Source organism: Zonotrichia albicollis, chromosome 3 (genome assembly GCF_047830755.1).
Source record: "Zonotrichia albicollis isolate bZonAlb1 chromosome 3, bZonAlb1.hap1, whole genome shotgun sequence".
Lineage (NCBI taxonomy): Eukaryota > Metazoa > Chordata > Aves > Passeriformes > Passerellidae > Zonotrichia > Zonotrichia albicollis.
In genome coordinates this window covers 36591103-36618552 of record NC_133821.1, presented here as the reverse complement: position 1 = coordinate 36618552, position 27450 = coordinate 36591103, and the positions used below count along the sequence as shown (strand labels likewise).

Below are 27450 nucleotides of genomic sequence, written 5' to 3'. Positions count from 1 at the left end.
GGTGGTATCACAATGAAAAAATGATTTGTGTAGCTTCTTTCTGAAGCAATAAATTCTCTGCCTTTACCAGGAAACTAATAACAACATAATAGTCTGCCTTTGAGGATGGTAGAAAAACTTAAATCACCAGACTAGCAACTCCCTTTGGAGACAATGCCTGCTCTGATGCTGGATGAGCTGTCCCTATAGAATGGGCAAGTGAGGGGACTGTGCACATGGTAATTACTTGGAGAGGATCTCAGCAGCATCAAGTAGGCATGCAGATGCACTTTTACTGATGTTTGTATTTCTGTTTCTATGTGCGTGTTCCTGCACTTCCAGGAACTCAGCAAGGTTTACTTGGTAGTGCAGGCTTCATTATTACTTTTTTAAATGCTTTCCATTAAATGTAGGTCTGTTGGCCGTGATGTTCATTGATGGGCTGGTTTTGTATTACATGGTTAAAAATGCTATGGACAAAGTTTAATAATTAAATCCATTATTAATGTCTCCTTAAGAAGACAAGAGGAAGGCCATGCATGTTGATTCAGTGCTGCAGATGTGGGCTCTGAGAGAAAACAGATTAAAATATGAATGCTGCCCTCTAAACAAATACACCCCCAAAAACCTCAGTCTTTAGAATACTGCAGAATTTGAAAGTTAATAACCAAAACAACAGGAGAAGATTTAATCTTTTAATCAGCTGCTCGCTGTATGTGTAGGAGTGATTTCCATAAGCTTTGTCGCCTCCATCAATGACAGCTGATCCTTTACCAGATCACCCTGCAGGTAAAATGTGGTCAGCACAAAGCCAGCTTGGCCTGGTTCATTGTGGAGACCCTGGGGGGCATTCCTTGGTTTAGAGAGACACAAGAAACTTACCTCAAAAGCTGTTAAGACCCCATTGGCTCGTTCCCCTGTTCCTATGTCTGTTCCTATGTCCCTGGGCCACTCCCTCCCTATTCCCTGACTGGTCCTTATCTTTGTACTGCCCCAAGAACAGGTTCACCCCCAGGCCCCTCTGACTCTGATAAGCTTGGACCCTCTATGTGTGTGTGCTGAGGACTCTGAACATCTCACCACACAGCTGAATTAAACATCTCTGGATGCCATGCAAAGGCCCTTTTTGCTTTCTTACCCTGGGCTTTACTAGCAGCAATTCAGGCTGCTACAGTTCATCAGCAACTCTCCAAGGATAGAGCTCCCCATGGACAGCCCTCAAGGATTATGTAGAGTTGACTGTATCAAAACTCAAGACATCACAGATGTCACAGATCAAGATTCAAGACATCACTTTTTGGTGTGTTTAGAAGATATTTTAGCTGACACAATGGCAGGTCACATATCAGAAGAATCTGGCCACCAGAAGGAGGAATACTTTTGAAGATTGGGCATTCTTCAGCAAAGAGTCTGTTGGGAGTTGATGGAGAGGGGAAGATAAAATGTAAACCCAAAATTTAGTTGCCAGTGTTCCAGCCACAGAAGCTGAGATTATGGAAGACAAAGGCACGGTGGGAAACTCATAATAGGAGGTTGCACAGATCCTATGTGCAACTCGGATTGCATGTTGGACTTAATAAAAACTCTTTCCTGTGTTTATGTAGTGCTAAAGATAAAATTCCAACCTCTAATGTTCCTAAAATTTTGACTTACCAGAAATGTTTATACAGTTCAGAAATACAATAATTTGTGCAATTGCATCCTGTGCATTAACTTGAATATGATGTTCAGGAAACAAATTCTATTGATCTGTTGGAATAAAAAACTGTATGTAATACTGGTGGCTATAAGATAGGAGAATTTGGGGTTTAAATTCATCACCAGTAAGCTGATCTATTTTCTGCCAACTAAAATATTAATTTCTTCAACAATGACATGTTATTTGCACAGAAGAATAGGGCAGTGTTTAGTAATTATAGTGTTTCTTTTATTATGGAACTTTTCCTTAAATTATATTGGTAAGTTTAATCATAAGAACAGGTCTTCCTTCCAGGAACTTTAGTCCTTTCCAGCCTTTCTAAAGGCTCCAGAAGCATACAGCATTACAGTAAGAGTGGCTTTCTCATTGAAGACCAGAGAGGGAGTAGGCAGTTCATTTAATTAATTGATCACTTTAAAAATGGAAATGAAAGCAATCACGCAAGTCATTAAGATGAATCTCTTCTTCTTCACAAGGTAGTTGTGATTGACCTCTGAAGGGGTTGCCATTGTGATCTTGCCAGTTCTGGTGCCTTAACCCTGATGCTTAAGAGTGTGTTTTGATGGTTTTGGACAAAATAGAAGGATTTGTAGGTGACTTGTAAGTTGTATAATTTTGACTAAAGTTCTACATCAACTTGATTCATTATCCAAATATTGTCACCAGTTTTTAAATTTTGGAGCTGAGATTAACCAATCTGAGTTGCTAAGAGTCACTTAAACACTGTATTAAAAAAATATTGTCTGACACTGTTAATTATTTACTGTTTTACTGGGACCAGACCTGTAATGTACACGTTACATTATTAGGAGGAAATTCTATTTTGTTAGTTAGTTAATAAAGTCATATTCCCATTTCAGAAATAAGATTAGAAGTTTAAAAGATTCATAAGGCAGCACTCAGTAAAAAATCTGTAGTTTTTCAGACATTTCTAAAAGCTTGGAGACTCCAAAATGCAGAGCTTTTTTGAGACCTCTTATAAAAGGTTTTAGGAATTCCTCAGACAGCTAAGTACACTAAGATACCTGTAGCTAACCTCATTCACAAGAGAGATATTATGGATTTTTATTTGAAAGACATTAGTTGTCCAGATGCATTTGAAATTTCTTAGTGCTCATTGAGAGTTTGAGGAAATATGCTTTGATTTTTATGTTGTTACATTTTTAGTAAATATTGTAAGTTGCTGTATATTAAATAGTGCTTGTACTGCTAGTAGTTTTCCAACATCTGTTTCCTAATGAGGAAAAATATGAGCAAAATAAACGAGCTCTTTGGAAAACATTGAATTTCTAGAATAACCAAAAGCTAATGTAATAAACATTAACACGAACTGCTTTGATTTCATAATCACTAGCTTGTATCTGTCTTATTTATGTAACAAATGCAATAAATTAATGTTACAGTTGTTGTTGCTCATCTTGAAGTGAGGTGGAAAAAGAGGAATGAATCCAGGATAAAATAGCTGTCAGCTTCTTAAGTCATCTGACTGTCATTGCAAATTGGGGGTTTGGGAAGATAATGAGAATCTGCAGAAGCTGTGCATCAAAATTCTTTGGTCCTTGCTATAAAGGGGTGTTGGCATCCTGACTTTAATACAGAAATCTGGATGGTTATAAATGGTGCCCTTTAATAAGTAGAAATGCTGTTTAAGGGCCTCTTCAAACCTTGGTGTTACAGAAGCAAGAGATTGTCTTTTTCCCAGTGTTCTGACAGAATTGAGGCCAAATGTGTGAGCTTTCCATGTTCTTTGCTCCTTGTTGTTTCTCTTGGAAAAAAAGGTAATTTGCTCCATAATTCATTAATGTTGATCTTGTTTAAATTAAACAGTAATACAGGAGAAACTGAATTTTTAAAAGTTAAGCCATGTGTTTCTGATAGAGTTGAAGCAATAAAGTTGTGGGAGCCAAGTACATAGGAGGTCTGTGACCACATATTGCTGATTTCTTCAATAAATGCCAGCTTGGTTTGCATTAGATCTGCCATCCAAAATAAGCAAACCAATGACTACCTCAAATTCAGCATGACTTAACTATAAAAGGTGAATCAAACATTTTAAAGATAATATTTGTAGAGCTGCAAGCTGTGATAGTCTAGGATTGATTTCAGTTGCATAGTCCTAAGCTGCAATCAGTGGTGCTTAGTGGAGGTGAAGGCAGAGCAGAAATCAAAGCAGCCCTACTGCTACTGTAGGTAGCCAAGGCCAGCTGGAGCAAACCCCAGTGTTGCACATGGAGCTTCTGAGCCTGCCCAGTCTGATTTGCATCTCCTGCAGGGAATGCTTCCTCATTCACCTACCAGGCAGTTCCTTGTTGGAAACAAATAGCTCTTTGTTACTCTGGTCATATAATATCCTATAAATGCTTAACCTAGGCCTCTTCAAAGGCCTGTGAATGGGAGCCTGTGAATTTTAACTGACTCTTTAACTCCATTAACCTTTGTCTTTGAAAAAAAATCCCTGGACTCCTAACAGCTAACAAAAGGTTTCCTCCTGCAAGTGTCTTGAACCCTTTTTAAATTTTATATTCACATGCCAGAATTGAAAATGCAATTGCAAAGAAGTCTGTCTATTCTATCCCCAATCACTTGTTCGTCATTAATGACAAGAAGTTGAGTAAGTTTGGAAGACTTTTATTTTCAGGATAAATCCAGAAATCTGCTGTGAAGTGACAATATTATGCAAACTGGCACCTGTGTTTTCAGATTTTCTACTGTTCAGCCAGGCCTACCTAAAATAGTTAGGAAAAAAAGACATCTGTTTCCATCATAGTGAAGATACTGTTAGGCCAGAGCTTTGGGCAATTACAAAAAAAAAAGGCATAAGCCCTTTAAAATCTTCAGTCCAACTTTACTGACTTGTGTCCTTTCAATGTTCTTGTATATTCTGTGGGCTTTTGTGGTCGTAGAATCATAGAATCACCTGGGTTGAAAGGGACCTTAAAAAGGGACCTTAAAGATCACCTGTTTCCTACTCCTCTGCTGTGTGTTTGGGACACCTTCCACTAGAAGAGGCTCTTCAGAGCCCCATCCAACCTGGCCTTGAACCTCCAGGGATGGGGCATCCACAACTGCTCTGGGCAGCCTATTCCAGTGCCTCGCCACCCTCACAGCAAAGGATTTCCTCTTAATATATAATCTAAGCCTGCTCTCACTGAGTTTGAATCCATTCCCCCTTGTCCTGTCGCTACAGGCTCTTGTAAAGTCTCTCTCTTGCAGGCTCCCTTTAGGTACTGGAAGGCTGCAGTATTTTTGAGGCTGAGCAATCCAAATTCTCATAGCCCATCCTCATAGGATGATGTGGTGAGGACACAGCAGCTCCTCCCATAGTCATTTTGTCTCCTTGATTAAATTAGAAATATGTTTTCTCTGCATCGTATTCTTGCTAAGTAGTAATCTAAAGTAATAATCCTTTCTGTTCCTGCCTGTTGCAGGAGTTTTCCTTCCCTCTGCCTGGCAGGTCCAGTCTGTGCCTTGACTTTCACATATTACCCCGGGCAGACAGCCTTTGGCCTCTCTTTGGTCCAGTGCATTGAAACATTCTGCAGCATTAGCTGTTAGTGCAGTTTAATGCAGCAGTTGGCTGGGACCTGATTTTTATTTCCACCTGGACAGTCAAGCTCCAAGTGAGACCACTATGAAGAAGTACTAAAAAGTGTGGGGCAAGCTCCTAAGTGCAGTAAGATTCCAGGACCAGGCTGGCTATAAGCTCTATATCCAAACAAAAAAGAACAATTTGAACTTGTGAAAATGATGGTTTAAGGCATCTGGACACAGTACATCAGGTGGCCATTGGGTCTTTGGTGCCAGCTCTTTGACTTCCAGATGTGCTGTGCTTCCAGATGCAGAACTACTGGCTAGCATAGACAGAGCATTGCTTTAATCAGGTGTGGATCTGTGCCCTGGCATCACATGGCTGCTATTAGTATAGATGTGTATAGTATGAATATTGTTTTGATATTTCTGTGTAGATATACCCTTAGCTAGGAGAGTCCTAACTGTCTCTAGCTCTACCCCATTCAGAGTCATGTACAGTTTATCATCTGGAGTGAGCCTATGGTGTATTTGTTTCCATTATTAACCAGGTTGGAAGGGAAATGAAATAATTTTTGGATTTTGGACAGAAAAAAGGGATGCTGTTCCAGATGTCTGGAGCTCCCACCTTTTGCTACTGATGCGACTTTCTTGTTTGGAGACAAATTTCCTCAAATCTTGTTAATGAGAACACCACTTTATTGGTCTTGGTGTTAAAAAGGAAACATCTTGTACTGTTCCCCCTTGTGTTGCTGAAGTTCTGCACGAACAGGTCGTGTTAAATACTGTGCCGTGCATCATTTGAAGTGTTCAGCATTGTGATTTTTGGCTGTCAGATCTGTTACATAAATCACAGTTTGATTGTCTTCAAGACTAAGCTTTCTGCTGCAATCTGAACAACACTGAACAGCACTTTGTTTTGGAAAACTGAATTTCCTGTTGTGTCCGTCTGGCACATATGGATGAGAATTCACCAGTGCAACAGAACCAGCCAAGGACAAACATTTGGCATGTTTTATGCTGGAAAAGTCTCATTTCAAAATCAAAGCATGCATATGCACATACTTTAAATGAAGTGGTAAGTGCTTAAAAGGTGGACCAGAATAACAAACATGCCAGTGTTGCTGTTGCTGTTGCTGTTGCTGTTCAGTAAAAGTTGCATCAGCCATGTTTTGCCCAGGGCACAGTTTGTATGTTGGAAATTTTCTTTCCACTGAAAACATGGAATGATAAGTGAGTCTTCCATTTTTTTGAGGGAGCAGAAGTGCAGTAGACCCATGAAGTTCCTCATATTGGCTGGAAACTTGTGGCTGCTTTCATCCATTTGTGAGAGACCTCTTGTAGTTTGTTTTTCTTCTGAGCCTTTGACTGATACCTCTGTTTTCTCATGGCTTGAGCTCCCAACTCCATGAGTATTCCTTGCTTGTGTTTTCATTCACTTTTGTGAAGAACAACTTAGGCAGCAACTGAATGCCCAAGACAGAGGAAAAATCTCTGCTTAACCAGAGGGGATAGAAATTAAGTCTGCCTAATATGACTCTGCAAAAATAGACCATATTAAAATTGCTTTGGCTTCTTAAGGCTTTGGTTGTTGTTGATGATGCATCTTCTCATCAGGCAGCTTGTAGTTCTTGAGCTTGGAGGCAAGCATGAAGAAGTTTGGGGAGGTATGAACTTAGACTACTTCACTAGTGAGAAAGTGTCCAAAAAGTCTCTTTTTATGCAAAAGGAGAAGAAAGCTCCTCTGAAGAGAGATCCTGGTAGCACATATTCTGCTGTGTGTTGTGTGGATGCCTTATATTGTAGGCCATAAAACAAAGCATAAGTATTTTAGGCTTCTTGCAGAGTTTATACCGAAGGTGAGAGCAATGTTTCTGGTTAAAGTTGTCTGTTTTAATAGGTTCACAGGCTAACTCTCCATAGGCAAATACAGAGACCAAACCATGCAAGAGCCTCAAACCTTTCATTTTTGTGTCGTCATCACTTACCTTACTTGGAAAAGCTTTTTTTTTCTTGAATTTTAAAGATGCTAGAGTTCAGAATATTTGTTGGAACATTTTTAATTAACAGTTTTTGAAAGAGTTTCAAACATTAAGATAAGCATACAAAGAAAGTGCCAGATAAAATAAAAATGAAATACTGAACAGAATTAGTCATACCTCAAGCTTGTGTTGCTTGATTCTGAAAGTTTTTGTTTTAGTACAAGTCCCATTGGGCTCTTCAGAATAATTTCTGTGTTTTGAACTAGATTTCCTGTTTGTTCACATTTTAAGTTATATCTTTAAAGAGTTTTTATGGTTAAGTATGTTTCAGTGATAGTAATACAAACAAAAACGAAGTTTTTAACCTAATTTTATTTTTCTAATTGGAGAGAAAATAGATGTTTCTCACTTGCAGATTGAAAAGGTGGAGCAGGAAGTAGCTTATTACCAATTTCCATTATATACACAAAATCCCAAATATCCTTGTTTGGAAAAAGAAATACCTGATTTTAAAAACATGAACACCTCTGGTCTTCATCAGAACTGTGAGAAGAGAGCTATGGCCATTAAAAAGGTGTAGCAGGTACCTTGCAAGGGAAGTTTCTCGTTCATGAGCTGTAAAAGTAAGAACTGAAGACTTCTTTTTGCTGATGCATTTAATTACACACATTATCTATAAACAAAAAGACCTAGTAGGTACTGCAACAAGCTGGTTCATCCAGTAATAATGAAATGTATCAAATGCCATTCAGTGCAATGGCTGGAGAAGGAAGGTGTTGCAGTTCTACTAGGGAGACTGTCACTCAGAATGGACCAGGAAGTGAAGCTTAGGTAACTTGTCCTAGTTATTTTATATATGTGTTCTAATTTGACCAGTAGTTTATCTTCATTAATTAAAGCAGACATGCCAAACTAGCTTGTGTTCTGCTGTTTCTGAGCATAAGGTTATAAGGATTTAAGCTTTAAAAACATGATTTTTTTTCTTTTAGGCTAAATCCTTGTTTAGTGACCAGAGCTGCCTATCTTGATGTTCTTGTGATGTTGAGTACTCACCTGGAGAAGTTTCAAAAGCAAGGTAAGTGAATATACTGTTCTGTACGTCAGATTTAATATTTACATCTATTTCTGAGCTCTGTTTAACCTGGAGAAACAACAGTATATTACTTGTGCTTAGGGTATCTACTGACTTCTGGAATCCTTCAGCTGCCTTGTGGAAGAAGGCCCTTTATTCTGCCTTTCTCAAGAACTTGTCCTAGGTCTTGTTGAGGAGAAAACTGAGGCACAGTTCCATGTCAAGGCTTGAAGTGATGATCTTGCAGTATTCCAAGTCCTAGAATGGCTAGCAACAAAAAAGTTCCTTTTCATGTTCCAAAATGGTTTTTTAATCCAAAATCCACATCCTGGACTATTGCAACTTTAACCTTTCCAGAAAACCACAGAAATGTTGTTTTCATGCAACACCTGAAATAGTTTCAGGGAAAGGGTTTTCTGATGTTCAGAAGTTTTATAAAAAACGACTCCGAGAGATTCTTTCAGTTTCTTTTTTCATTTTGATTCTTTATCAATGGGAATTTTTTGAAGGACCAGGAAGAACTTTTAGTGGTTTTAATGTTGTAGATTACAGTTAGCAACGGTACAAAACAAGCTGTGAACAATAAGAAAAAACAAAGGTAGGGAGGAAGGTACAGCGTTTCACGTGTGCCAGTGTGTGGGCAGCTTTCAGTCAGCTGTAAGTAGCTTCCTTGTGGGCCTGTTTTGTTCACTTATGAAGAAGTGAGTAATAAATTACCTTGTCAGTCCAGGAAGGCAATTAGTAAATAGTTCTGTCATTTTATTTAAAATTTTATCGCTGCATTTAAGTCACTGGAACCATTCTTTATTTCAGAGACATGTTGTGGGCATGATTAATTTTAAAAACAATTCCTTTTGCTTTTTTTTTGCCTAGACCTTTAGTTGATGCAGTTCCATTCTAATTTTAAAATTGGTATTAGTGTGATTTCTTGTAAATGTACAGTTCAAATAGGGATAGTTTTTAGGAAAGCAAATTGGTGATGAACATGTCTGCAATCAGCTTCTTCAGACAGGTTGATGCAGAATAAGCCCTTACAACAGAAGGACAGACATACAGAGTGACTAGGCAAGGGCCACATGCTTTATAGGGTGAAATGCACCACTTTATCTAAAGCAGTTTCAATATAACATGGCTTTAGGGATGAATTTTTTCCTGGCTATTTACTGTTTTTTCTGGAGCTAAGCTATATCTACCAACAATAATTCTTCTATTAAAAATATATTTTCTTTTTTTTTTTTATTACTACAGAATAAAGCTTTTTAGATCTTCGTATGCCCTTGGCCTTAGAGATAATCCTTTGCAGTACAATAAAAAGTCTAGCTGTGTATCACAACTACAAAATAAACAAAAACAAACTCCAAAACCTCCTTCAACCTTATTTGGGCTCATCACCCTTTTACTTTGAATGCTACTTTTTAAAAGAGAGATCCTTTTGGGAATATTATTTTTTCCAGTTTTTTTACATCGTCCTCTACCATTGTTCAGATCCTTTATGGTATGAATCATCCTGGTTTTTCTGTAGTCTCTTCATCTGAAGATTTTTTTCATCTTCTGATTATTCTTGCCACTTGCCCTTCAGCTCTATTTTTGTATTTTCTTTTAGGAAGGAACAGCCAGTACTCCAGGGGAGGGCTCCTGCTTTTGCTTACTTACTGGGCATTGCATTTCCTTTATCAGTCTCTTTCCTATTTCAGTTAACCTTGGGGTTTTTTGTCTGTTCTGGTTTTTAAACAATTGCTGCACATTTGCAAAGACTTTTATGGAGCTCTCCACACCAGGAAACTCCCTTCCTTTTTTTTAATGCCCCTGACTTGTGAATAGCCCTTTCTGCTTGAGGGACTGCACCATGCTGTGGCTGGATTACCAACTGTAGTGAGTTCATTTCTTTTTCAAAGCTCATGTGGACTGTACCAAACCTGGGTGCTGTGAGGTACATTTTCTGCAGAAGGAAAGCAATTATTTTTGCAGAGTCTCTCTTCTTGGGCACAGTTCATCAGTTTTGTTTTGTTTAAAAGTTTCATTCCTAGGTAAGTTTAAAGGCAGTGTCTACAGAGAGTAAAAATTTAGGCTGGAAGTACTGTTTTGAAAACCTAAAGATACATTTGGGACAATTTTATGTATGACAGGCAAGAAGCCCTTCTGAAAGGAAGGAGTTATGTGTTTATATTAAATAGAAACTGAATGTCCCATGACACAGTTAGAGAAAGACTAAACTCACCAGTTAAAACTGAATGTTTTGAGTCTCCCACTTAAATGTTTTAAAGATATGATTATTAATTGAAGCATTATACTTTTCTGAGATTAAATATCTTGCTCATATATGCATATCTCTGGTTATGAGCCAATTTTTCTCTGTTCTAATCTTGATTTGTAAAGTTGTTTCAATGAATAAAGGGTGAGGGACAAATCCAAATAAAACTGTTTCTTGATGTGTTTATCTAAGAGGCCCCAGGAAGTGCTGTATATGAGTTCCAGGCCACAGGCTGAAACTGATTTTCATCAACAGAAATGGGAATGCAATGTAATGAGCCTGCAACTGGTTAAAATCAGACCACTTCTAATTGATTATGCCTGTCTAAAGAGGCTACAATTACAAAGAGGTTTTCAGAGAACAGCTCTGCCTAGGCCTTTCCTACATTATGATTATTTTCTGTAAGTGATTTGTTGTTTTCAGTTAATAAAATCTGTCTCTTAAAGTGCAGGAGGATAGCCCTTAGGGAATTTACTTCACAAATTCAAAAACCATCATCTTTAAAATGTTGGCTAAGGAAGGCAGGGAGTAATGGATACCAAAAGCATCTTGTCCAGCTAAAAATGTACTGCTGGTTAAATGATGATTATTTATCTTAAACAAAACAAAACAACCCCCAAACCCCATAGTTATTCCTGTTTGCTGGACTGGATGGAAGTGTTGCTTGATTCATGTCACTGGGAAAAGACAGTTTTCTTTCCTTGAGGTGATAGGTAAAATCTAGAACTTTTTACTCCGCTCCTGATATGTCTAATGGCTTTCAGATATGCTGAGACAGTACATATAGCCAAGACTATATAAACTTAAAAATATTTTGATTCTGCTGTCAATTGTGGTTGGAAGCAAGCCTTAAAAAAAAGAAAAAAGAGAAATATAGAAATACTATTTTTACCTTTATTGAGAGTAAAGAAAGTTCTTACCAGCTATAGGATTATTTGATGAGCTAATGTCTACTGTCACTACTAATAGTTATTAGTAGTGTCCAGGGAATTTGTTCTTGCAGACCTCTTTGATGTAATTTGTCCACATTATCTGTTTTATAGATCAGAAATCACAGATGTTTAGGCCTTTTCATTCTCCTGGGAGAACAATGCAGTCCTCTTGCAGAGAATATTCTGGCACTTCCTCTCTGCTTCAGATATTACAGAGGAATAAAGTAGCATTTGTAGGCAGATTGGGTTGGAGAAAATGACCTAGAGTCCAGGTGCGAACATGTTCAGCCTTGGCTGTGTATATGGTTATTTGCAAATTCACAAGTTTTGATCAGGAGGAGTTAGAAGCAGAGGTCTGTAGAGCTCCAGATCCATGTGTGCGTCTGAGGTTACACACTTTGCTGTGCTCTCAGAGATGGCCTTTGCAAGAGATGGGATACAGGACTCTGGTGTGATACACTGTTTCACTAAATAAGATTCCTCTGTTGAATATATGAACTTCTGAGAGGATCTGTCATAGACATTCTGCCTTCAGATCTTTTGGCAATTGGTGTTTGCAGCAAAACAGCAAGATGAGAGCATTGCTGTGATCTGCAGTGCTGCTCATGGAGGAGCCAGAGTGCTGAATTGCAGTGAAAGCTCAGATCTGCCATGCTCTGTCTCTCTGTAACAGATGAAGAATGCCACAAGACAGAGGTCACATTTTCCTTCTTGCTCACATCTTGAAAAAGTTTTCTTGTAGTATTTTGTAGTTTTGTGAGGGGAAAAATTGATGCAACTCTCTATAATGGACTTGATTAATAGAAGTGCATTTTGGCCAGAGTTGTGTTCCAAAAAATGGCACTTGTTGATAGAGCTCTGTCAATGTACGTGAAGTAGGATGTAGAACAGAAGAGGGAAAAGATGAAAGAAAATTTTGCTAAAGATAATCCTGCCGAGTTGTTGCTTTGTCCTGTGTATATGCTGTCAATCTGGTTTGGCCTGTTGTCAAGTGTAGTGTCTTCAGAATTCAAGTTTGGTGGGAAAGAGAAAACATTTAAACAGGATGTCAGATAGGTTGAATCTATGTTTTAGGAAAAGATGCCACTTGTAGTCTAACTAAGCATTTTTCCTTTTTCCATTTGAGGTGGAAGAGTTTATAAAAGTTCTTGAAATTAACCAAACTCCAGTGTTGTGGTTAACCATGGGAACAGTTCCTTAGTATGTACATGATTAATCCTGTTCATAGAGAGATTGTTTTGATACCAAAATGGAGTAGCCAGTATTCTGCTCTAACTTATTTTCTTTCCTGGAGTTTTCCAAAAGCATAATTCCCATTTTCTTGCTTTCTTCTGAATACCTAAACCATATGTAGTTGTAGGTTATGATTCTTATATTCTGCTCATGAACTAAAGAAATGGTTGCAAAAAATACTGTGCACTACACATGTGTGTATGTGATGAGAAACATGAGGTATTGTTTCAACTGTCTGCTGATTTTGTCCTCAAATACAACAAAATACTTTTTAAAATAACATACAGAGCAAATATCATTCTCTTGGTTATATTTGTCCTTTTTAATTGGAAGTTATAAAATACATTGATAGAAATAATATGAATTATCAAACTTATGGATGTTTTGCCGTGCTTTGCAATGCAAAGCACAAATTGCTCTTTACATAGGAATCTCTTAAATGTTTGCCTGAATTACGTGATTTGTAGGTCTTTTAAATAGCATTTGAAGGTTGTGGCCATGTTGTTTCCTGTATCATAGTTCCTAATCTTTTCTTATTCGGTAAGAAGCAAGATGGTAGCCAAGTTTTTCCAGCAGGCTAACTTACAAACTCATGATTTTGGAATGATAAAAATGTGACAGGGTAACTGGGTTAATTATTTTAGCCATACTTGAATTTTCTTTTCCTAGATCCCTAAGAAGTATGGCCAAAAATTATTTGAATAAAAACACTGGCAACTTGTTAATGTGTGTTTTGGTTATTTGGTCTAATTAGATTATATTTAAATTTACTCTTAACATATTGAAGGCAGTTTTTGTTTATTATATCAGAAACTATATAAAGTTTGCTGGTATATTGACTGTGGCACTGGGTGTAAATGTTTTTATTTTGAGTTAAGAAAGGTAAAGATTTAAAACATTTATAGGATGACCTAAATGCCCTGTGCCTACTAACATTAAATTAGACAAGTAGAAAGGAAATATTTTTAGGTACTCAGTGTTCTAATTCAATGCAGACTGGAGAATTAATAAGTTGAGGGTGGCATTGTTGGAAGTCCAAGATACAGGGAGTGACTGGAAGTTGCCTGGACAGTAAAATGCCAGAGGCAGAACAAATCAGGGATGTTGAAGTGATCCAAAGACTGACCAAAAGTTAGTGTGAGACTGAAGAACAAAATGGGCCAAAGCTGAAAAGAGTAAATTTTTGGAGAAAGGAGATGGCTATGTGTAACACCAACAGCTGTCAGAGAAATGTTGGAGGCAGAACTTGTGACACAGGTGGAGGAGGAGGAAAGCAAAAGTGTTTTTAAAGTGTGATGGCAGAGACAGTGGTCAGAGGAAGGTTGTGGAGGGTAGGCACAATACTGCTGGAATGCTCTGTTGAGCAGGGAATATGGAAGGGTGTTCCATGAGATGGGTGACACTAGGGGAAGGTGGAATTGGTCATGTTCATTAATGTTAGCAGTTAAAATTCTGTCCCCATGTGAAGACAGAGACTGCTCATCCTTTCAAAATCAAAATCTCTTTAGATTCCAACATGTACCACTGACTGACTTGCACTGTTTCTGTGGGGTTTTATAAATGTATATGCGTGCAAAATCCTGGAAAAGTCAGTGCTGGGCCAGAGAGAAGCTGCAAGAAAAAATACCTGTAAATAAAAATGGCTGTTTCAGTGTCAGTTATAATGGGGTTTTTTCCCCCCTTCTTTTTTCCTTTGGAAACTTTCCCTTATGCTGTATACAGTGCAATGGGATGCTTGTGTCCTCAACAATAAATTATCCATGGATTCTGGTAATCAGTCATGTTTGTAGTTTTGAATTGTATTGTGAGTTCTGATGCCTAGTCTCTGATGTTGAAGAAGTTGCAGATGTCTTTAAAAGAAAACATCCTGCTTAAAATATGCCCTTTTTATGATCATCAACAGTCACCTTAGTATGGCTGTGTAATGAAACAGACTTTTCTGTTCTCTTTGTGGTTTTATTTCCATTTAGCAGTGACTTTGCCTAATCCACTTTTAATAAAAAGGAAAAATATGAAAGAAAATACTTTTCTTTAGTATTTGTCTAAGAAAATCTCTTCTTGGCACTGATTAGCTCTCAGCCTACTCCCTATTCATATGATCTGTTCAGATGTCTGTGGATGGTAGTTAGAGAGTGGATTTTAACCTCAGTTCATAAACAATTGTGCCTTCTTGTAGGTCTTGTTGAATAATGATGAATATCCAGATTTTTGATGCTCAGAACCCCTTCCCATAACTGCAGGCAAAGCAGCATTTTATTGCTGCTCTTGCGGTTTTTTTCTGCCCTTGCAGAGGGTCAGTAAGTTTTCTGATGCTGGTAGTAACTTCCCCCCTTTTCCCCTGCTTTGTTCTTTTCTTCTGGAGCCTGTGGAAGGAACATGGAAGATGGTTTGGATGCTTGAGGGCCTGCATACAGGATTTAATCTCAATATTTATCTAGATCAAATACTTACAGCTATACTGATCACATGTACAGAAGGAAGCCCCTCACACCATACACCTGATGATCAGGAGAGTTGTCCACTTGGCAGTAGCTAAATAATCACTGTGAAATTACCAAATCCTACAGAAATGTATCAACTCTGCAAGGAGGTGAAGCTAGTTTAGATTTAAATATGGAAGGAATTCAGATTACTTCTGTCACTTTTGAACAGACTGTAGTGCCTGTGAGATGAAGTGAGCTGTCCATCAGCTGATGGTTTGTTACTCCCTGAGCAGGGAGGTTTTTCTGTCATTGCTCCATGTATTTGCTTACTCTGGGAACAGACTGAATAGATCCTGCCTGCCACTGCAGGGAGGAGCAGAAGAGGGACAGGCAGGGTGCAGGTTTGGGAGCTGCTAAATTTTGAGGAGGTTTATAACTGGAGATTGCTCCAGTCTGCTAACTCCATTCTGCTCCTCTTCCTTTCCTCTTTATTTTCAGATGGTGAAAGACCATTTTACTTCATACACATGACAGAACATCAGTTGATTATAAATAGGATTAAAAATCCAGCCCCTCAAACCGAGATGCCGTGACATAGATGATGTGTGCATGTATCAGTGTGGGGGACTGAGGATGTTTGTGTCGGGTGTTGAAGAGAACCAAGTGGTTGTGTAAGATGTCTCCTGTACTAGAAGCAGGCTGAAATTCTTCCTGTCCCACAAATGAAGCAATCCTTAAGGGGGAAAAAATAAAATTAAATCCACTTAATTCTTGAAGGCTCTTTTGCATCTGTCAGCATCCTGGAGAGACTGCTTTTTGCCAGGATCCTTCTTTGGTTAGCCAAAATTTGTTCTCTCTTCTCACAGCAGCTGGTCATTCAAACTCTACAGTGATGTTTGTTTGTAAATAAAAGTATGTTGTTACTGTATCTTAACAACAGAGGCTGACATTTACTTTGGGAACCAGTGTGGTTTTCTGGTTTAGTTGGATATTTTGATGTAAGCCAAAGGAAAGAGTTTACTTAAAGCTAAGCAGATGAGAAAACATTTACATGAAAGCCTGGAAAGACTTCTTAGTGATGAAGTTGAAAGCAGGAATATTTCCACTGCATTGTAATAAGACAGGGGCATTCTTTCCTTTTGTACATATTTGTGTGAAAAAAGAGTGTTGGAGAGCATGTGGAGCAGAAGATGAATGCAGGAGGATTTGCTTTCTGGTGTGTTGAGGCTAAGCAAATATTCAGACAGTCTTATTTTGCTGACGGCCTTGCCATTGAGACATCCAGTTTTAAAGAGACTTGCTGTAAAATAGATGAGCCACAGTGTCCAGTCTTTCACAATTGCATGGGAAAAAAAGAAGTTATCCAAAGCAGAAGTATTTGATATGTACAGAAAAAGAAGATCTGTTGCCAGAGACTCTTGTATCACAGTCTCTGCAAGCTAGTAGCTCTGCTACGTTTTTTATATGCAAGTAGTTTTCCCTTTCAAAGATGAAGACATAAAGATAAGTTGTGCTGGCCTTGCAAAATACAAGTGGAAGTTTGCTGAGTTGGAAGGTCAGTGCGTGGCCAGCTGGAGTCCATGGGAGGGTCACCACTCTCTCTGATATTGAGTTGCAGGCTCTGGCAAAGTTGGCAGCATTGACATCAACAAAATGGAAGACACCCTCCCCCCTTCCCCTAATTTTTTTCTCTCTTTCTCGCTCCCTCTCTATCTCTTTCTGTGTGTATTTAATACTACTCACCCTTTCCCTGCTCTGGAGTTTGACCCTTCCGTCCTGCCAGCTTTCCCATTACTGCTTGCATGTAGCTTACCTCAGTGTAAAGCAGTGTGGACAGGAGATGAAAGCCTTTCTCTTGCAGTACACTTACAAATAAACTCTTGGTTTGGAGAGCTGAGCAGTGGGTGTGCGTGTTGCTGAAAGGCAGCTGAGGAGGGGAGCAGGCAGGAACAGGAGAGGGTGCAGGGCTCCGAAACTGAAGCTGTTTCTCTTCTGGAACTGAGGTGCTTGACCTTGAACCTTTTCCTTTCAGCTGCCTGGGATTATTTCTGTTGTTAAACTGCTGTCTGTGGACTCAGGCTGTGTAATAAGTGAGACGAAGGCCTAATCCCTCTCCAAGGCAACCAGACAGTTCAGAAATTAAGGAATTCTGGCAGTTGGATACGTGTCGTGTGACACGGGCATTAATGCTAGGTTGTGCTGTGATGCCAGCGTGTTTGGAGGGGTTTTAGAAATGTAGCAAGTAACAGATACAAGTTTGCATTGCTGTCAGACAGAAATCAGCTGTGTCATGTAGAGGATAATGATGTGAGATGGCTTTGCACTGATCCTGAAGTTCCTCTGACTGCATCAAGTCCCTTCAGACAAGAAACTGGAGTGAAAATGTGAATGGCAGAGCTAGCGGCTGGGCAATATGTCTGAAATTTTTTTTATAAATACTACATTTCTTTGAAGTGTGTCCAGAATTACTCAGAAATGGTTCTGTCTTATGTGCTAGACAGTGTACAACCATGTCAACGTTCTGTGTAAATGTCAAACAAATTAAGATGGCTTTAGAAGAATCTGAATAGGAAAGGGCAGGATATTTAACTGTAAATAGAAGGCTTAGGGAAATGTCTTCATGGACAACAAAATGAATCTATATTTGTGCTGTGGCTTTATGTCAAATTCAGGAATTTAGTAGGACTATTTGGACAGGCTTTTAGCAGTGCTCAGTGTTTAATTATAAATAGCAAAGTTACATGGCAATGAATTGTCTTCTTACAGATACTGGAGAAATGTAAGTTTGTTTAATCTTTGTATTTGCCTTTAGTGCATTTTTACCTTTAAAAAACCTAAACTTCTTACATCCCCTAGCACTAGTGGCACTGTTCTCTGTTCTTTTTTGATTTTCCCCTGCTTGCATTTGAATTTTGTGGGGTATAGCATGTTCATTTTCTTGCAGTACAAGCTGTACAGACACCGAACTGGGCAAAATGGTTTCAATATTATAAAATGGTTTATTCCTGCTGATGATGAAGAAGGTTGAACTCAAGGCACACGAGTATTTCAGTCTGTGTGGGTGTGAAATAGGACCATTGAGGACTTTTTCCTTTATTTAGTGTCTACATTGCCAGCTCTGCTAAAGCCTGAAACCTCTGGTGTCACAGATGGCAGTGGCCTCTGTTGGCTCCAGGAGGTGGCCAAGCACTAAAGGTTCTCAGGCTGTGCTGGACTGTGAGGACAAGGTTGCACCAGTGTAAATGGCTGAAGTGTCACAGTTCCTGGGCTGATACATGAGAGGGGTTACAGTGCAGCTCCTTTGTTTTCTTACCTAGGTTAACTGCTCAAAATGAGTAACAATAGGAAAAGTATCCTGGTTTTTTTAGTAAGTAAATTCTTTAGACTGATACACACGGGACACGTCTGTTTATCTTGAAGGGTCATCTTCTTCATAGCAATTTTTTCTGACTAAAACTATGAAGGCATGAGAGTTTCAGTGTTATCAGAATGGCCTCTGTCATCATTTCTCCTGATTTCGGTTGCAGCTGAGTAGTCTGACAGACAGCACTTTGTTCAGTCTGGTCTCTGATTTTAGAGCTAACTACCCACATTTTTCCCACATATATTTAATAGCTTATTTGTGTTAGTAACTTTCTGCAATGGTAAAAATGGGAAGCTTGTACAATTGGCAATATTGTATTACTAGCTTGGGTGAAAGAAATATGTACCAAACAGATGTAATTGGTAAAGACTGCAGGCAATCTGCAAGGTGCTGTAGCATTTTTAAGTTGTTTGAAACTTCCAGCTCATGTGTTGAGCAATCATAGTTTTCAGAAAATTTTGTGTCTTTGTTTCTTTTTATTTAAATATGAATGTATATGATATCTAGCAAAGCTTTTATCTGATTTGGAATCTGTTTAAAATGAAGGACAACTCTGATTTCATTTCATGCCTGAATTTACCTTATGGTACTTTTTGCATACCTGATATTTGTTCAGCTTCACAGTCTGGAGCAGATGGTAACATCATCTATTTGTTCACTTTACTGTTACTCTCATTGCAGGAATGCAATTCCTTGACTTTTGGGAAGAGATGAAGAGAGTGATTTCAGATTCTGAATTGGTGTCTGGTATTCCCGACTCACCTGCAGTACCAGGACTGATACAATATCTCCAGAGCATCACCAGGCTTGTAATATCAGTGCTGTCAGTGACTGCAGGGCCTGACCTGCAGAGCTGTGCTTCAGCAGCTGCAGAGGACACGGCCAAGCCCTCGCTGTCAGTGGCTCATCTCCTGCACTGTGAGTTCCACGAGGTGCGGCTGCTGGCGTTGGAGGCAATTCTGCTGGGCCTGAGACAAAGAAATTCCAAGCAGATTGCAGAAGGAAGAGGAGGTGCATTATGTTTACCCACTGATTTGGAAGACACTCTTCTCAGAATGGCTTTGAAGGAAACAAATCCCCAGTGTTTTTGCAAGGTAAGAGGGTGCTTTTTTATTGACATTTTGTATGTTTTCAGTAAATTAATATGTTTTTAATTTTTAGATCATACTTGTAATTTTCAAAAATATATTTCAAACATGCGTTATGCTTTTTAAATAGTAGTTGAGTGGTTGGGTTTTTTTTACACTGAACAGGAGCTGTGCAGATTTTTGTAACAGATGTTCCTGTGTAAAAGCAAGAACTTCCTCTTTCTTTTCTTAGAACTGTCCAGAGAGATTCCTATTGTTCTTGGAGTGGAGCTTAAGCCACTGTTTTATTGATCTCAAATGTGCACATTCCTGTTGAGACTGTCTGTAAATTCTTTGTTTGTGGATTGTGTCTGCAGGTGCTGGAAATTCTTTACAATATGGATCTCAGAAATGTTCTTCCAAAGACTGAATGTTCCATAAAAATGAATCCAAATCAGCTCTTAACCTGGAGTTTAAACCTTGTAGATATCTCCAGCAGGTATGGTCTGTCATGCATGTTGAAATATGAAAAATGTTTACATTTTAAAAGCTTTCAATGTTGAACATTAATATATTGGTTTGGGGCTGTACTTTCATTTAAAAATCTGTGTTTCAGAAAAGAGAGTGTGGTGTATTTGAACAAAGTGGGTTCGTGAGAATTTTTCAGAGAAGTAAGACCTTTATCTGAATTATTCAAAAGGCCTGCAAGTAATACTAGCGCCCTGCAAATGTCCAGTTGTACAGTTCCTGAAACAAGAAGTTACTTTGGCTGTCCAGTGATAGCCAGTGAGCATAGTTCTTCCTGAATGGTAACTGGGAAACACCCACTTTACTGTAGAATTAACAATTAGTGTTAATGGTGCAGCCCTACACTCATTTGCTGTGAATCCGCCATCCCTCCTATCCTGGTTTATGGGCAGATGGTTTGTAGAAAGAGCAGCAGATCTCATTTAACTTGTTGGATTGGCAGAAATGGTTAATCCTAATCCTTAGGGTTTGCACTCCTTACACAGACTGTAAAGTCAGCAGAAAGCACTGGAAATCTGGAGCCAGATTGTAGCTCCTACTGAATTAGAGCTGTGCCCATGCATTCACAGTGGAATGCTCAAACAGGCTTACAGTGTCCAGACTAGGGATATGATATCCTGTTTCTGATGGTTTTTTAAGCCATGCAAACATTGCAGTCCAATATTACAAACATTGAATATAGAGAGTGTAGAACTGCATTTTATAGCTGTGCATATTTACTGCTGATTTGCACTAAATTGTTCTAGTTCAAATGATGATGATGGGGAGTGGTTATTTCTGGGATGAAGTAAGGTACTGGAGGTAAAATACCTCTGACTGATGCTGTTGGAGGGAAGGGGCTGGAATAGCAGGCCTTGCTGCTCAGGTGTTGCCATTCCCCATGGTGGGAATAGGCTTCAGCAGCCACAGTGCCCTGAGCCATATCCTTAGATTCTGCTTAGCAGCTGTAGAAGAGATATTCCTGCAGCTAAATGCAAGCTTCAAGAGATGCATTTGTTCACAATTTAAAATAATGTCTGGTTTCTTTGACTCAGGTTCAGGTTCTTTGACTCAAGTGTGTTCTTCTATGAGAAATATGTAAATAGAAAGTAAACGTGAGAGAAGTGAAAGTAAGGGCATGTTTTGTTTGCATGTCAGCTGAGAACTTAGCTAACATCTAGATCTCTAATGTAAAAGCTTCAGGTGCTCAGCTTGAAAAATATCCAATTTCTGGTGATCATCAGAAATAATTAAGAGCTGGCTGGTTTTCTTCTAGAGGTGAAATGATGACAGAAATAGCTGGCTTTCTGATATGTCATTTGCCTTTTTTTCTCAGCCCTGAAGGTCAAACCATAGCTCTGAAATTTGCCTCCAAATTGATTATCCACCTTTTGCAGAACCATCAGCAGGTAAGGCAAATAGAGCTAGTTAACAGTTTTGTAATCCTGGAATTTTTAGTGATTGCAGTAATGTGGCTTCTTTAGATAAAGACCCCAATCTTGTGTTTTCTTGTGTCCATTCATCATTTTTGACATTCATCATTATGTCTTCCTCTCTGAATACACTGCCATGTTCTGAAATGACACAGCCATGAATATCATCTCAGTACATCCCTCTCAAAGTAATTTCAAGTTAAATACATACATAAATATTTTTGATGGAGTAATTTCAGCTTCTGAGCTCATCCAAATGGTCACTATAATGTAGAAAGGGAAATGCCTGTGGTGTTTAATGCTTGTTCTGAATTCAGCCCATTTACTGAGCAGCAGCTTTGTTGTGGTTTCTTGATTTTTGGAGAGCCCACAGGAGAGCACGTCGGGTAGGAAGGCACGAAGCTGAAGCAGTGGTTGGGTGCAGTTCCCAGCCAGCTCAGATTTCTTTTGATTTGAAATTGTCAGTCTGTGATGTCACATATATATGTGTAGAGCAGTGCAAAAGCAGCTTTAGTGCTAGATATTTAAAAAAACATTTACAAATCCACTTAGTGGATATTTTAAAACAAACAAAACTCTCATGATCTGTTTTAAAAGGAAGATTATTTTCCTTACAAAGCTAGTATTTTTCTTAGAATGAACAGCAGAATGGTTTCTTTTTATATGCTAATAACCATGTCTCATTATAAAAAATATAATATCACATTTGCACACAATTGAGGAACATGAATTATTATATTAAAACTTTTTAGTTAAAGGAAAGGCATAGTGAGTACTTGAAGTTAACAAAGCAGAATTAATGAAAAGTGCTGTAAAAATCTTAAATTGAAATGCTGCAACAACTTTCTCTAATAAGCATACAAATCATGGGAGATCTAAGATATACTTACAGAGAGAGCTTTTGGCTTTGGGAAAGGCCAGGTACATCAGATTTCCATCTAAATTCTTTCTTTGAGCTTGCATTCAGTATTTACATCTGTGGAAGGGATTTTCTCTTCCATGAGGTAAAACTTAAGTTCTGTCCTTCTAGATAGTTCATCCATGTGTCTGCTTGAAATTTGAGTCATTGTAACATCTTGGGAGATTTTTATTTTTTGTTTTCACCTGTTACAAAATCTGTAGGACACACTCTGTCTGTGTCCCTTTGTGCAGTGCAGGTACATGGCCCTGCCCCAGGCAGAGTGAGGCAGAGTATGATGAGGTTTCATTTACTCCTCAGTTAATGAGGTTGGTTGAGAGCTGGCTGAATGCACATCCCACAGGGCCATAAGCAGTGTCACAGGGTCTAGCTGGAGCCCTGTCACTTGTGGTGTCCCAAGGGTCGGTACTGGCCCCAGTATTGTTTAACTTCTTCATCAATGACTTGGGTGAAGGGGCAGGTGCCTCCTCAGCAGGTTCACTGACAGCACAAAGCTGGGAGCAGTGGATGATACCCCAGAGGGCTCTGCAGCCCTTCAGAAGGACCTGGACAGGCTGGAGGGATGGGCAGAGAGGAACACCCTGAAATTAGGCAAAGGACCAGTGTATTTGTCCTTGGCATGCATGTGTAGAAGGACTGAGGACACCAAAATACTCCTTGACTTGTGTAGTCATTGGTGACTCTGCTGTGAAGGGGCAGAGTGAAAGACTTGCCTGTGTATACTGCTCTAACTAAAAGAAAATTTCCCAACTTTTAAATGTTCATTTGGGTTTCACCACTTCAAAAAAACTGGACATTTACTAATGAGCAGTCTCCCTTAGGCAGGCCAGGGTTCAATGTGATGGTAAGAGGTGCAGCATACTTCTCACATGTTCTGTGCCTTCAGATTCCAGAAGAAGTCTTGAAAAAATGGGTTCAGCTGATAATGTATTTTTGTGAAGATGAGCAAGAGACAGAGATGCTGTTAGCAGCTGCTGAAGTTCTTAAAAGTATAACATCATTCCTTCTGAGCAGTGAGAAGCTCATTCTTGGTAAGTAGCGTGAAAGAAATTTTCTGGATCTTTTTTTTCTGAAATCCATTAATACATGATTTCAAATGTATGTGTATGCATGCACAGTCAAAACATAATTACATCATAGAAGGTTTTTTGAAAATTTTATTAGGATTTAATTACTAAACATATAGATTTATTTAAATTCTGGTAGAAAAAGCACATGTGCCCAGCCTCTGGCAATAACTCAGCAGAAGGGGCACATGAGGTGTTGTTATGTCTCCAGGTCACTCTACACTGGTGTACAGAATTACTGGCTTGCAATTGTTCTGTACTTGAATCTTTCTGTAGTACTCTGTTGGTGGGCTGGACATAGTTTGGGTGAACACTGGGAGTGTAACAAAGCTCTGCTGGCTGAATGTTGGCACGAAGGTCTTTGGTCTAGAAATGAGAGACATGTTCTACTATGAGAATAATTAATAATTGGATCACATTATATCTCCCAGGTATAAGGATTTTTGTTCAAAGTTAATATTAGACTGTCTCTTTAGAAAACAAAGAAAGAAGGAGAACAAAAAACCCTACATGGCCTTATTCAATAGTACATATAGCAACTGGGAGGCAAAGCTAAGTGAAACTGACTTGTTCTGGAGAATAGATGGGGTTTTTCTTTTAGCTTTTTCCCCCCCTGCCTTCTGTGAATAGAAAATGGGGAGATTTTGTGACTAAAGGGACAGGAGATAGGCAAGAATATGTAGTACCAGATGGTAAAGAACTTCTTTTGCATCCTGAACAGGACAGACAGTTTTAGATACTTTTAACTCCATGATACTTCATTCCAGTGTAGTTATGTAAATGTTTTTAGTTTAAGTAGCTTCAGTCCATCCATGTGGCCTGGATACAAATCTCTGTTATACAAAAAGAACAGTATATTTCCTAATCTGTAGGCAGTGGTTTTGGGGAAAATTAGGTATTATTTTGAGATGTGCCTTTTAAAAGAGGTATTGGTAACATTGACCAGAGCTAAATCTATATGAGGTAGACATTGCAGTATTAAGTGTTCATAGTATCGGCTCTGGAAATCTTAACCTTCACCATCTAGATAAAGCTCTTCATAATACAGACATCATTACCATTTTATGTCAAATGAAGACAGTGGAAGTATTGGAGTGAAAACCCCCCAAATGCTGTGCTACTCATCTGTTGTTATTTGGATGTGGTCCATAGATGATGGACAACACTTTCCTCTTTGATTTTGTCAAAACAGTTGCTGATTTCCATGCTTTCCAGTCAGGCAGATGTGAAGGTCTGAAATAAAACATAGCAGCAGTTTGTATGCTGTGTGTAAAATCCTAACAAAACAAATGAAAACAGACAAGTAAACAAAAATAAATGCTCCCCAAACAGCCCAGAAATTAGAGCCCCAAGTCCTCAGTGGGCAAACCATCTGAATTAGCTCTTTGCTCTGAAAATTGATCCAGGGGAAGAAAGATGTAGATCTCACCCTTCATAGTACCTAGAATTGTCAGTCTGGGGATGTTCACAACTGTGAAACTGTCAGTACTGCAGTGGGGAGGTTGGCAAATCAAGGGCATGGGCTGGTGATTAGTTGTAGTGATGTAAACCCAGGATAATTCCTTTGAAGGGTCTGTGTGCAAGTAAACAGCTCTGACTTCTGTGCCTTCTTCTGCATCAGCTTGCTTGACCACAAATAGTAAAAAGTAGGAGTTAAAGGAAACTGTGATTGTATGAAATGGAATTGTAGTCAGTCCCAAGAGCTTCCATTACTGTGTTCCTAAGAGAAAGAGGGTGAATGGCAGTCTGTATGTTCTGGGTGACCCCATCATCTCTTCATCAAGCTGCTCGAGGGTTCAGAAAAGGGTTTTATGCAAATTCTCTTTGTAGACTTCCACTGCTTCTGGAGATACAATAGAAACTTGTTTAGGTGGGAAATCTGAATATTGAATCTCTAGGAGAATAATTATTCTGCTCTGTACCAGTATAATATTATTGAGTGTGTCATGCTAAGAAAAAAAAGCACCTTCTTCCTGAAGTAGTTAAACTTCATGCCATTGCCACATAGGGAAGTTACAGGTAATACAGGAATGTGTAGTAAAGCCTGGAGCAATTTACTTTGGCCAAGCAGCGAAATACAGCTATGTATTTGTCTGGCTAGCCTTGTAATACAAATCTCTGACAAACCTGCTGAAAACATGGTAGAAGAAAACCAGCAGTGAAACACAACTCTAGTGTTGTCTGTGGTCACCAGAAAGTAATATCTCCCAGCTGTCTGCATCTTGAAGTGAGCTTCCAGTGGATTCCTTCAGTCAGGATGTTCAACAAGACCTGAAAAGTCAGCTGAAAAACACCTGGGAGTACAGACATGTGACTTGAGCTAGTCATGCATGGCTTGTGAAGTGTGGGTTGCCACTGGGGTGGTGTGTGCTGTCTGCCTGCTTGGGCAGTACCAGATCAGCACCTCCCTCTTGGCACTTCTCTCCGGTTAGTCTCACCTGTGTCCGTGCAATCACCCCATGGATTGAACTGGTTTCCAACAGAGAGTGGGTGTAGGGCTGGCAGGGCCTGCTGATGAGTGCTGGGGACACTGCATGTGGGAGAAGGAGGTGACAGTAGATCCCTGGAAGGTGTGGTCAGCAGCTGTTTCCAGCAGGGAATGGCACTTCTGTCCAGCACCACTGGCAGTGTCTGAAGAAAGCTTGGTTTGGCAGCCTCTGCTCCAGGCAGATTGCAGCAGCAAATCCATGAGCAGTGTGTTAATCAGTGATCAATCTCCAGCTGCAGAATTTTTGAAGTTGCCAAACAGGAATTCTGCACTCCTAGAAATTTTAGAAAATGGAGAGCATTCATGACTAAAGTTGAACTCAGATAGAGAGGCCCATTCTCTTATCTGTTGCCCACTGTTTAAACCAAGCTGAGTCTGCCACCTAGATAAGGTTCACAGATGCTGAAAATACTTTGGTTTTATTGCCAGTCTTTCTCCCAGTGGTTTGTCAATGCCTTTCATGTCTTGTGTTTAGGTGTGGAAACAAAGCTTTCTAACTTCTTTGAATGCATATAAGAAATAAAGCTCTAATTTTTCTCCACATATAAATATAGGACTGTCTGATACCCTTGGTCTGTGGAGATGTGTGATTCTCCTGCTGCAGAATGAAGACTTGGTAGTAAGGGATGCTGCTGCTGAAGTGATACAAGTGGCACAGTCAGAAAAAAAGAGCAATGAAGGAACAGGTACGTTAACATTACTTTTAAATATTATTGAATGTTTTGGAGGCAAAAGTGTTTCTCTTCTCATCACAAATTTCTTGCTAACTGTAAGGTGCTTCATCCATCTCCTAGAATTATGTACCATAAAAGATAACACCAAATTTGATGCCCACCATGCTTTATTATTTTACCTTGACTGTTCTTAGTTTAATTTGCATATGATTACGTGGAGATGTAAAAAAGACAACAGCAGGACTCAGCTTTATGGTTTGTGCTGTGATGAGTCAATATTCACATAATTTCAATTTGAAGGCTCTTTAATACTAGCTCTGGTCTAATAATACAATTCAAGACACTCCTTGAATCCCACGTTGTTATAAGAGCCTAATCACAGATAGGAATCTGGGAAGCAGTATTCAACTCATTGATTCATTATTAGACCTTGAAATCCATTTAGATCCAGATCAACAAAGACAATTCACAGCATAACCACAATGTGCTTCTAAGGATGTGGGCCTTTTGTCTGCTTGCCCTAATTTACTCAACCCTGTTAATTTTAAAATAGCCACAAAACTTGAGTAGGCTTAACTAATTTACATGCTTCACTTTGAGAGTCTTTGCTGACACATTCTTCCGTGTGTATTAGAGTTTACTACCAAGCTCATCACTCTCTGGTGGTCTCTGCTTTGTGCTACTCAGTAATGCCTGTACCAACTTGTCTGCAGTCAGTTCAAATTAGTCAGCCCTCTCCATGTGAACTTCTGCTAGGTTGGAGATAAAGCAGCTCTCTGGTTTAGAAAAAAATAAGAAACGGCAGTAAAATAACGTTTGCCACTGTTGTAGA

At 39.1% G+C, this 27450-nt stretch overlaps 1 protein-coding gene across 8 annotated transcripts in view; it reads left to right on the top strand.

Annotated features, from left to right (window-relative positions):
- Nucleotides 1-27450, top strand: part of THADA (THADA armadillo repeat containing) — a 151987-nt gene that overhangs the window by 98863 nt on the left and 25674 nt on the right. For 6 of the 8 annotated variants that reach the window (XM_014264420.3, XM_026791065.2, XM_026791066.2 and 3 more), the window contains 6 exons: nucleotides 8178-8263; nucleotides 19145-19557; nucleotides 19908-20029; nucleotides 21374-21446; nucleotides 23276-23420; nucleotides 26499-26630. In XM_014264420.3, coding sequence (XP_014119895.1) covers nucleotides 8178-8263; nucleotides 19145-19557; nucleotides 19908-20029; nucleotides 21374-21446; nucleotides 23276-23420; nucleotides 26499-26630 — 971 coding nt within the window. Of the gene's footprint in view, nucleotides 1-8177; nucleotides 8264-19144; nucleotides 19558-19907; nucleotides 20030-21373; nucleotides 21447-23275; nucleotides 23421-26498; nucleotides 26631-27450 lie in introns of those variants that run through there. The other 2 variants (XM_074537169.1, XR_012579471.1) reach the window with 2 other exon arrangements.